Source organism: Ceratotherium simum, chromosome 25 (assembly GCF_057802395.1).
Source record: "Ceratotherium simum simum isolate JZ-2026a chromosome 25, ASM5780239v1, whole genome shotgun sequence".
Lineage (NCBI taxonomy): Eukaryota > Metazoa > Chordata > Mammalia > Perissodactyla > Rhinocerotidae > Ceratotherium > Ceratotherium simum.
This window is the reverse complement of record NC_141924.1, coordinates 11,663,193-11,675,321: the sequence shown is the minus strand read 5'-3', so window position 1 is coordinate 11,675,321 and position 12,129 is coordinate 11,663,193. Positions and strand designations below refer to the sequence as shown.

The 12,129-nt window shown below is 50.0% G+C and overlaps 1 protein-coding gene across 1 annotated transcript; it reads left to right on the top strand.

The window, feature by feature from the left end:
* The first annotated feature begins 217 nt into the window (after positions 1 to 217).
* On the top strand, positions 218 to 12,077 carry KDELR3 (KDEL endoplasmic reticulum protein retention receptor 3). Its single transcript, XM_004437856.3, has 5 exons — positions 218 to 495; positions 5,121 to 5,221; positions 8,229 to 8,387; positions 9,080 to 9,332; positions 10,443 to 12,077. Exons 1-5 carry the CDS (start codon positions 405 to 407, stop codon positions 10,481 to 10,483), a joined length of 645 nt encoding a protein of 214 aa, XP_004437913.1. The 5' UTR covers positions 218 to 404; the 3' UTR covers positions 10,484 to 12,077.
* Positions 12,078 to 12,129: the final 52 nt, after the last annotated feature.

Sequence of the window (12,129 nt, the reverse complement as noted above, 5' to 3'; positions counted from 1 at the left end):
TCCAAGGAGGGGACGCAAAGGCCTCGGCTCCCGGCGGGCACCTCCCGGGCGTCGGACGTGGCGGGCACCCCGCAGGCACAGAGCGGCCGCGGCGGCGGGCGGCGGGCCGGAAGCCCCCCGGCCTGGCCGGGCCGCCCCGCCCCGGGACCGAGGCGCTGGGCTGGGCCGGGAGGCGGGATCTCGGGCGGCGGCGCTTCCTGGCTCCCCTGGCGCGGCGGCCGGCCTGGCCACGTCACCGCCCTGCCAAGAGTGCGCTGGCGGAGCGGCGGGCCGGGGCGGGAGCGCGGAGCTCGGGGGCGCGGGCAGCGGCGCGGGACCAGAGGCCGGGACGTGGCAGCCGCCTCGCCCGCCACAAAGTTTCCAGGAGTTGGCTGCGCGCGGGCGCAGGGCCGGCGGGCTGGACCATGAACGTGTTCCGTATCCTCGGCGACCTGAGCCACCTCCTGGCCATGATCTTGCTCCTGGGGAAGATCTGGAGGTCCAAGTGCTGCGCGGGTGAGGGGCGCCCCGGGCGGGAGGTGGGGGACCGGGGAGCGGGGGCCTAGGCCACCACCTCGCCTCCGCTGCCAATCCCATGCTTGGGCGGGGTGCGGGTGGAGGCCTGAAGGTCTGTTCAGGGTGGGGACTTCAGCTTGGGGGTGCTTGAAACTGTTTTTTGCACAGCTCAGCTTCCAAAGAAAATTTCAAGTTGTACCACATCAAAGAAGGAGGACCCTGGAGACTATGGAGGGAGGGTGGGCTGAGCCCCCATTCCCTCCTTCCCTCCCCCCTTGGCATTGTCACTGCTAGTTGGAAGAGGAGGAGGAGAAAGAGGTGACACCCCTCCCTCCCGCCAGTCCTCCCCTTTGCTGCACAGGAGCAGCACTCTCCTGAGCCCATTGTTTTCTCTGTTCTCACTCAGGCCCAGGATGGGGGACTGGAGGTGTGGGGACAGGGGAAGTACCTCCACAGGAAGTGGCCCCCAACTCTTAGGGTCTTCTCTTTTCTTCCCCCCATCACTCTCCCCTGCTGCCTCCCAGACATCTCCCCAGGCTGGGCCCTGCTCCCTCCCCCGCCTGCGTGTGGCACAGGCAGCTGTGATGTGGCAGGAGGGGCACCAGCCCGGCCCAGGTGGGCATGGAGCTGCCCTTGAGCAGAAGCCCGGGGAGGGTGGGAGGGGTCCGCCTTTTGCCCAGCAGTCTGACTGCCCTGCTGGATGTTTGGAGAAGTTTCAGGGCTGGATTGGTGGTGGCCAAACAGATCCAGTGCATTAAGAGGCTGCCCGAGCCTCCTGCAGCCATCTTTGCCCGCTGGTGTCCTGGGGCACTGGCCCTGTTCTTGGTACTGGGGTGAGGGGATACAGAGATGAACGCAGGCTCCTCGTGGGGCTCAAGGAGGCAGAGAGCAGACCCCTGATGGCTTCATGGAGGGAGCAGCTCTGTGCTGGCTCGTGGAAGATGAGCAGGGTGTCCCCCAGGAAGGGTGTGCTGTGAGAAGGGCACTGGGGGTGCAAAAGCCCAGAGGTCACAGAGGGCAGGGCACGTCCAGGGAAGGGTGAGCAGCCCAATTTGGGAGTGGTCTGGGAGGGAGATGAGTCCAGGATGGCGGGTGGTCCAAATGTGAAAGGGCCTTGTCTGTCAGACTAGGGAGTTGGGACTGGGGAGCCGTGGAAGGTTTGGGAGCAGGGGAGGGGGCTCGGAAGGTCACTGTGGAAGCTGTGTGGAGAGAGGAAGCAGAGAGAGCAGTGTGGAGGCTGCCAGCCTAGGAGGCTTGGCAGGGGTGAGGGGTGGGTGCTGATGTGAGAGTCAATGCAGAGGGAGAGGTTCTAGACCTGGAGGCCGTTCTGGTTTGGGGTCTCCGGAGAGAAAGGCACTTACAGCCCCTCAGGTTCCCACTCAGGGAAAGTGGGCCAGGAATACTGAGAGAAGAGAGCAGGGGCAGAAGGCTCTAGTGAGGGGAAGGGACCCATTCCTGCATTTCCACGGACCTGGGCCTGGACCTGGTGAGCAACCATGACCAGGAGGGGGCGCTGTTCCCCAGCCCACTGGACGAGGCACCTGGCCGAGATCCTGGCCTGTGGAGCTGACTTGCCAGCAGTGGGAGAGTGCCGACAAGCCACGGTCGTAGCAACCGAGTAAATGATAGGGTTTGTTAGAGGTGCTGAGCACTCTGGGAAAAGGAAAAGGGCAGCTGGGTGGTGGGGCGTGTGTGTGTGTGTGTGTGTGTGTGTGTGGAGAGGGATCGGCACAGGCCTGGTAGAGATCTGAGGAGGTGAGTGGTCTGGATGCCAGCCCTGTCAGCCCTGGTGTGACCCCCATTAACCCAGCCCTGATGGCAGGAGACTGGGGCTTCATTCTGCTCCACCACTGATGCACTGTGTCACCCTGGGCCTCAGTTTCCCCATCTGTCAAATGGGAGGAAGGGCTGCACCCAGTCAGTGGGTCCCATATGTGCTCGGTGGACCCCTGAAGGACTCTGGCCAGGTACCGGCTCATGTTCTCTTCTATATCCTGGGTCTCCCCGTACGGCTTGCTTTGGTGGAAATTATTCACTCCTTTCAAAAAAGTGTGAAAACCACTGTGCTCAAGATCGCCAGGGCTCCCAAAGTGCTAGGAAAATGTGAGTGAAGCCCAGGGGCCTGGCAGGCTGAGGACGGAAAGAAGGGAGGGTCGGGGAAGGCCGCGTGAGGTGTGAGGGGGTTAGCTAAGCGTCCCTCACCAGGGCTGCCTCCTGGGCCCTCCTAAATGGGCCTGGGGCCTCCCTGGCAAGGCCTCTGTGAGGGCTTGGTAAGCTGGCGGAGCAACAGGCACAGCCCAAGGAGCTGGCCTCCGGTCAGTACTGCCGCCCGGACTCCACCCCCTGAGGGGCTTCTTCACCCACAGCCAGCCCCCTCTGCTGCCAGGAGCCACTCACGTTCTCATTGAATCCTATTTAGTCCTGTGAGCCTGCCCCGGATGTGTGAGGATGCCCATTTTAGGGAGGAGGAGTGTGAGGCGCAGGCACATGGACCCAGTGCTCTCCAGAATGTTAGGGGCTTCAGTGGTGTTCATCCTCAGTTGTTAAAATTGTCCCCGTCCCCCAAATGTCCAGTACCAGAGGAATAGGAATAGTTAGATAAGGCACAGTTCAGGCGTACAAGGGGACCAGACCCTGAATTGGGTCATGTCGCTTCTCGGTGCCAAACTCCCCAGTTGTTCCATTACATTTAGAATAAAACCCAGACGTATCCCCATGGCTGGAGGGAGTGAGTGGGGGGAGAGTGATCAGATGGGGGGCCAGGGAGGCTACGAGAGCAGCCCAGGCAGGGCTTCAAGAACCATGATAAGGATTTGGGTCTTTATTTTAAGTGCATTTGGGAGCCACTTAAGGGCTTCAAGCAGAATTTTATTTTAAAAATAGCCCACTGGTTGCTGAGTGGAATTGGGGGAGGAGTGGGCAGCAAGGACGGACTTGGGGAGACTGGTTGGATCACTGGGGTAGGGCGGCTGGGCCGAATGAGCGGCATCGGATTGGAGGCAGTGGGGCTGAGAAATATGGAGGGGGAGGAATAAGGGGAGAGAGACTCAAGGATGGCTCTCGGTTTTTTAGCTTGAGCACGGACGGGATGATGGTGGCATTTATGAAGGAGGGGAGACAGGAGAAGGAGGGAGTTTGAGGGGAGATGATGAGTTGGTCAGACAGGAATATATAGGTCAGAACTTGGAGGAGAGTCCAGAGCCAGAGTGTCTCTGGCATGTGGGATGAGATGGCACAGGGACAGGGGGAGAAGGAATGTAGCTCTCTGAGGACTAGGTGGCGGGGAGGACAGGAGCGCCCAGAGGAGGTGAGAAGCCAGCAGTGTGGACAGTTGCAGAAGCCAGGGGAAGAGTGTGGTTCGGGACAGACGGAGTGCTAAGCTGGCTCTTGAGAGACTGGGTGAGGGAGGACAGAGGTGACCTTTGGATACAGAGCCATGGGCGTTGTTGAGGGGAGTGGTTTGGTGAAGTATCCAGACTGGTGTGGGCTTGATAAGGCAAGAGACAAGGGAGGCAGGGCATCCGCTGGCCTGATCCTGCAACCACCTCCATGATGTATCAAAAAAGTAGCCAAAAGGAGACTATGGAGCATGATGGCTAAATGCAGCTTTAATTCCTGGATTGGATCCTGGAACAGAAAATGGGTGTCAGTGGGAAAACTGGTGAAATCTGAATCAAGTCTGGAGTTCAGGCAATAGTGCTATACCAATGTGAGTTTCTTAGTTTTGGTAAATGTTCTGTGATTATGCACGATGTTAACATTAGAGGAAGCTGGGTGAAGGGTATATGGGAACTCTGTACTGTCTTTACACTTCTTCTGTAAATCTAAAATTATTTCAAAATGAAAAGTTAAAGAAAGAGGCCAAAGCAGGTCAGCAAATAGCATGGAAAGTATGACCCCAGTTCTGTCAACTCGATGCGTCTCTATGTGTCATATGTGTGCACATATGTCGTGTGCACGTGTGTGCCAGCAAAGATCTGGAAGGACGCACACTGAGGCTTTGGGATTCAGGTGACTGCTGCTTTTTTATTTATATCTCTATGTATTATCTGTTTCTTGTTTTACAAAGAGTAAAAATAGTTATAACTTTTATAACTAGAAAATGCATTTTTAATCTTTAAAATTTGGAAAATAAAATAGAATGTTCCGCTGGCCCTGCGCCTTCCTCCGCCTGCTCCAGTCTCCTTGGTGAATCAACACCTTGTAAAATCAGAGCGTTGTTCTCCAAAAGATGGAGACTTGGGGATTGTCAGTGGAACTCTGGGGGTGGAGCGAAAAGAAGCCTCGACACTCCCCACCAAGCCCAACTCACACCACCCCCGACGCCCTCCCCAGAGCAAGAACCCAGGCAGGCACACGCAGGGGCACTGGGAACTCGGTGTTCGTGTCTTTATTTGGAGACTAGGAGACAGATTACAGCCTGATGAGGGGAACAAAGGCTCAAGTGATCCAGTGGAAGGGGTGTTTCCTAACCCTCGGAGAGCAACAGTGCCCTGGACAGAGTGTCGTCATTAAGTGCGATCGGACACTCTAGAGGTCTTTCCCGCTCAGGCTCTGGGCTTCTTGAGTGTGCATGGGCCTGGGAGTCTGTGTTCTCATTGTCTCCTGTCCCCGTCTGGCCATAGGTATCTCTGGGAAGAGCCAGATCCTTTTCGCTCTCGTCTTCACCACTAGGTACCTGGACCTGTTCACCAACTTCATCTCCATCTACAACACAGTGATGAAGGTGAGGGGGACGGGCGGCCATGGTGGTGGGGCCTGCTGAGCCCCCCAACGGTGAGACAGTAGGCTTGGGGACTCAGGCTGTGGAGCCAGGCAGACCAGGGTTTGACTTCGGGCTGTTAGAAGCTGTGGGACCCAGGCCTGGGCAAGGCCTCTAGCCTCTGTGTGCTCAGTTTCCTCATCTGCAAAGTGAAGCTACTAGTACTTACCTCAGAGGGTTTTGTTGTGAAAATTAAACGAGGAAATAAATGTGAATACACAATAGTTGTCATATATTAAACATTCAATGAAGGTTAGCCATTATAATGGTTAAAAAATAAGCAAAAAATCAAACATGGTACCCTGAGCTTTCAGAGAACTTATTCGTCCATCCATCCGACAAATATTTATTGAGCACCTACTGTAAGCCACGTACCTGAAGAAGACATACAAGGCTCCTGTTTTCATGGAATCTACATTCTAACTGGGGAGACAGATAATAAAACAAGCAAGAAAAACTTGGGTTAGGGTTAGGGATAATTAAATAATGAAAATAAGGTGATGTTTCCTTCGATTATTAAAAACAATGTTTTAAACATAGGGTTACACGACAGAGAGCAAATAGGGAGCTGTTCAGGGAGCGTGATCAGGAAGGGCCTCTCTGAAGAGGTGACATGAAAGCTGAGATCTGAGTGACACAGGAATCAGTCATGTGAAGATAAGAGGAAGAACATTTGAAGCAGAAGGAATAGCTGGTGCCAAGACCCCCAGAACAGGCACGAGCTTGGTGTATTCAAAGGACAAACTGAAGGAGGGCGCGTGGGGAGCTCAGCAGACGAGGGCCGCCCGCTGGTGGTGGGGATGCTGACAGCGGGCTGGGCGAGGGCAGACGGTGCAGGTTAACAGTTTGGATTTAATTTTGTGACGGGAAACTGTTGCTTTGACGCATGGCCGTTTTACAGAAGGAGAGACTGAGCCTCTCTCAGTTCCACTCTGATGACCCAGGCCCTGGGCCATAATTGTTAGGTTATGTTGGGGTGAGGCATTTTCTGAGCTTTTCACCAGCCATCCTAGCTCTTTAAGGCAACAGAGTTTAGTGGAAGAAGCCCAGGTTTCCAAGTCAGAAAAGTGAGCTGTAACTGCTTGGATGCTGGTAACAGAGACTTAAAATAAGAGTTATTTTAGTAGGTAAGATTTTATTTTTACCTCACTCGTAACATGAAGTCTGGAGGTGGACAGTCGACGGCTGGGATGGTAGCTCCCTTTAACTTTCTGCTCTGCTGTCTTTAGTGTGACCAGGATTCATGGGTGTGTGACCCATGCAGTTGCTTAGAAGGGCCCCATGCTTGGTTTAATGCTCTGCTGTTGCCACCTTGGAATTCTTAATTTTTGAACTAGAGGCCCTGCAAATTATATAGCTGGTCCTGAATGTGATATCTATCCTCAAGGTTGCCTCAGGGTCACAAACTGGGTGCTAGAGCGCCTACTGTCATATCACATTCTGGGCAGGAAGGAGGAGGAAGGGGAGAAAGAGCAACAGGGTGCCTGCCAGCTGGGTAAGCCCTTTTAAAAGAGCTTTCCCCAAACTCTACCCGGTGACTTCAATCTACATGTCACTGACCATCCTTATCTGCAAAGGAAGCTGGGAAATGTAGTTTTTAGGCACATCGTCTGATAGGAGTCCTATTTTTAAGGAAGAAAGGCTACATGGGGGGAATCCTACCTATCTTGCAGGGCTATTGTGAAGATTACTTGAAATATTACACGTCAAGTGCCTAGCACCCAGAAAATATTTAACCAAAGCAAGTTCTCTTTCTCCTCCATATCAGAGATGTCCCTTTGGGATTCCAAGCATGTCATTCCTAGAATTGGTGGAACAGAGGATGCTTTTACTTGCAGGGTGTTGAACTCAGTGTAAACTTCAGTCTGAGGTCCTAAAATCACTGCTTACTTAAATCCAACACACAAGTAGCAAATACCACAAGTCAAGGGTCTGACTTGGGCAATCCTGGCAGTGACTGCAGACCTAGCTGTTGGCATGGCTGAATGAGGTTTGGGAACCTTAAAGAGGCCAGTTTCCACTTGTGTGAAGTGAAGACGTCATCACCGATTCCACTGATTCATTCACTCATTCCAGCATTTGTTTTGTGCCAGGCCTTGAGTTAGGGGCTCGGATTCAGAGGTGGACAGGATATGGACCCTCTTGTAGGAGTCTTCTCTCATAGGGGAGACAGACTGGTACAGAGACACTCACCGAACATGTGATCATGGGCAGCAGTGGATATTTTCACATGGAGATATGGTGACAGAGTTATATGTGCCTCATTCTGGTGAGAAAAGAATTCGAGGAAATAACTTAACCTGACTTTTGAAGTACAAATAGGAGTTCTCGAGGCCAGTGTGGTCCTGGACCAGCAGCATCAGCATCACCTAGGAACTTGCTGGAAATGCAAATTATCAGGCCCACTCAGATGTACTAAATCAGAAACTCTGGGGGCAGGGGAAGGGCAGCCATCGATGTGATTTTGATGCACATTCAAGTTTGAGAACCTCTGGCCTAGAAGGTTCAAGGCCAGACCATAAAATCATTATATGCTGGAAAACAGCTACTGTAATTAGAGAGTTTTTCTGTAGGAGCAACGATCAACTGATTCCAGGGATGTTAGTCCTTGGAGAAGAATGCTCACAAGTGACTGATGCAGATCCAAGAAGCTGAGGTCCCTGCAACACTACTGCTGATTTCCCCAACAAAGACCAGTCCAGGTTTTTTTGCCTAATGCTGTCCTGTGAGGAGATGCCTAGGCACCTTTGAGTCTTCATGGTAGCACAATCAGTTACTTAACAAAAGGGTCATTAGCTTCAGGTTCTAGGCCACTGACCTAGGAGAAATTGAAAACACATTTCACCTCTTCCACCTTAAGGCAGAGCATTAGCTCTTGGGTTTGGTAGGTCCCAACTCAGAGTGGCCTTGAAGCCCAGCTAATAGGCTGGGAAATGACTTCACTGATTCTCATGTCTCTCTCTCTTTTTAGGTGGTTTTTCTCCTCTGTGCCTATGTCACAGTGTACATGATCTATGGGACATTTCGGAAAACGTTTGATAGTGAGAATGACACATTCCGCCTGGAGTTTCTTCTGGTCCCGGTCATTGGCCTCTCCTTCCTTGAGAACTACAGTTTCACTCCCCTGGAGGTAAGGGCAGGGACCCAGAGTACTAATCCCCAAAGGTAAACATGCTCCCTAACATCCTTCCCTCCAGACTCTTAGTAATGGCTGGGCTTGCTTTCTGCTACAAGCGTGACTACTACATATTGTTCAGTTATAAGTTTAGAAATTGGCAACCAGCTATTCACACTGCTCCACGTGAAAATGGGCACATCTAAACAGTCATGCTCATGAACAAAGCAGGCATCACAGCACCACTTTCGGCTGCTGAGACCTGTCCAGCAAGCCTTGAGCGACACTAGAGCAAGACCAGGCCAAGATTCTAACTCAGCAGGTCTGGGTTGTGGCCCAAGAAAACTGTGGGGCAACAAGCATCTCAGATTTTGATGCTGGTGTTCATGGACTGTATTTTGAGAAACCACAGCCTCATTTAAGACGAGTTTATACAATAAAATTCTGCAACAATTAGAAGTTATGTTCTACAGTTCATGCTATGTTGTGAAAAAATCAGCATGCTTGGACTTTTAAAAAATATTTTGTATTTACAGAGCAAGGAGTGGAATGAGGTACTGATTAAAATATTAAAAATTTCAAGAATGTGGTTTTTTGCTTCACTGTATTCTCTCCGATAAACATATTATTTTAGTAATTCAGTTCTTTTAAAGAGATGGTCTCCTTGGTCTTGATCAGCTTCCTCTGGCCATTTCTCTTTGGCTCAGATCCTCTGGACTTTCTCTATCTACCTGGAATCAGTGGCCATCCTGCCCCAGCTCTTCATGATCAGCAAGACTGGCGAGGCTGAGACCATCACTACTCACTACCTGTTCTTTCTCGGGTTGTACCGGGCACTCTACCTGGCTAACTGGATCAGGCGGTACCAGACTGAGAATTTCTATGACCAAATTGCAGTGGTGTCTGGAGTAGTACAAACCATCTTCTACTGTGACTTCTTCTACTTGTACGTGACCAAAGGTAGGTGCTGGGAGAGCAGAGTGGTTGCTGGCACTGGCCTAAGGAGTTACTCATCCATTCAATTTGAAGGGATATAGAAGAGAACAGAAGCAAGTCTCTGCTCCTCACGGTGCTTACATCCTAACGGGAAGTTTTTCAGGAAACAAGGGCCATGAAAAAAGTAATACAGACCAATAGAGTATTATATGTACTGTGCAAACACTGTATACAGGGAAGACAGCCATGAGATGACATTTGATACAATATCTAGTTAGGAAACTATAGCAGAAAACCATTCCAGAGAACAGCGTATGTATAAGCCCTAAGGCAGGAACTAGCTTGGTGTGATAAAGGACAAAAAGGCAAGTGTGGTCAAAATCTATAAACCTGGAGATTGAATCAGAGGTCAAGCAAGATCAATCACACAGGACCTCACAGGTTAGGGTAAGGGGTTTGCATTGCATTCTTTTTTTTTTAAAGATTTTATTTATTCATTTTTTCCCCCCAAAGCCCCAGCAGATAGTTGTATGTCATAGGTTCACATCCTTCTAGTTGCTGTACGTGGGACTCGGCCTCGCGCTAGACGGAGAAGTGGTGCCTCGGGGCGCGCCCGGGATCCAAACCCGGGCCGCCAGCATCAGAGCGCGCGCACTTAACCGCTAAGCCACGAGCCGGCCCTTGCATTGCATTCTGATTGCAAACTGCTGCCATTTGGAGGGTCATTTAAAAAACCAACCCACCAGATTCTGCGTGGGGTATAAGGCAGCCAAAGCAGGGAGACTTCTTATGGGTAGTTGCAGTTGTCCAGCAAGAGGTAATCAGTGGAAACAGAGATGTGGACAGCTCTATCCAGTGGCGTTATGAGGGATGGCTGATGGACTGGACATGAGATGTGGAATAGAGGCCAACTGCTAAATTTACGGCCCGAGGGAGTTGGTGGTGGTGGAATCAGTAACCAAGATAGGGGTCAGTGAGTCTGCAATTAACCTGCAATGGAGTTTCTCCCTTGGCTTTAACATCTGAATATATACTGTGAACTGGGCATTAGAGATACTAAGATTACGCCCCAAGTTATAAAGGAGTCCTTTCATCAGTATGGTAAATTCTAATTTAATCTCTATTTTCTTCTAGTCCTTAAAGGAAAGAAGTTAAGTCTCCCAATGCCAATTTGAGGGCCCTGAGATGTTCTACACCTCAACAAGTACATGGAGCAAACTATATGAAATGTTCTCCTGGGTGACTTATACATGACTCAGACCAAACATTAAAATTAAAGCCAGAAAAATGCTTAGCATGGACTTCAGCAAAGCACTGATCATTCCATCTAGAAGACATTCTCATCAATAATATCTCCCTTAAAGAGGTAATGAAAAACCTCAAATATGGTGCCTCACAACATCAACTGGAACATCAAGAAACCTTAGGTGACAAACCCATGAATGGGTCAAATAAACTACCGCTTTCTAAGGTGCTAGTGGGAGACTTATGCAAAGAAACAAGTCAATCCCAATCTGGAAAGATATTCCTCTGTGTATAAGGCCAATGTCCCAAATGAAGACCACAGGCCAAGTATCAGAAGTCTGCTGTTGTGGTAATCTTCACCTTCTAGGTAGGAGACCACAAAATTTAGGCAATCAAGCTATGAAGGTGATAGCCATATGGGTGTGAAATATTATTTCATTTCTAACCTGCCTTCAAGCCACAAGCAAACCAAATTTACCAGCTTTGGCTAGATTTAAGTAGTTTCGTGCCTCACCTTTAAAACTGACTTGATTCTTACTGTGGCTCACAGTAGCCCCACACTCATTACTTAAAACCAAATAACAACCTACATGGGTACCATTAGCACGATGATCGTTTTACTGATGAGGAAACAGATACCCAAGCCTTTACCTACCAGGTATTCTGTCTTGTTGCTTTGTAACTCAAATTTTTGCATTAAGACCAATCAATCCCACCTCCCTTTCACATTTTTAGGTGCTAAGGTGACTAGTCAATCCAACATCCTCAACCTTGGTCTTGAAGCAAATAAAAACTGTAAGAAGACTACTCTTGGACTACAGTCAATTTTTAAGCAATAAAAAGTTCACACCTTATTGTCAACAGTGTTTTATTTATACCTACAAAAGAAAACAAGATGGTATCAAAAGGACAATTTACAAACTAAGAATAGTAACATAGCTCTTAGCATCCTGTGCCTGAACATCACACATCTACAAATCTTTCAAGTCTTAACGCAACAGGAATGTGTTGAGAGACCAGCAAAGACATGAATAGAGCACTGATCCCAAGCAAAAGCCACCAACCTTTTAGATGAGATAAGTCCACACAATGAATTGTTAGGGAGGGATTGGGGAGAAGCAGCCCCATAGGTTAATATTGAAATCTTTTCCCTAAGTGAGTTTTAACCATGACTGCAATAACTAGCATCAGATGAGGACTCTTCTGCTCATGTTCTGAAGCAAAGACAGAACCTGAATTATGAGTGACAGACATGGAGGCAGAAGAGTTATTCTAGAGCTATACAGGAAAAACTCTGCTCAATTTCAGCTGTAATCGGGCCACAATAGCTTTTGAGATTTTGGATATGCTGTTATTTTGACTTGATGATTGCCAACATCCCTGGTGGAAAAAAGGAAGCAAGCAGCAGACCAAACACCCACTGCTTGCCCAGAGACCTCTCCTGGGAAGGGATGCTTTTCGGACCTGCAAGAGAGTAGGACATCCCCTGTGGTGGCACCTCTTTTTTTTTTTTTAAAAAGAAAATCAGAATTTTGGTGTAGAAAGAAATGTCTACAATGGACTGGTCAGTGCTTAG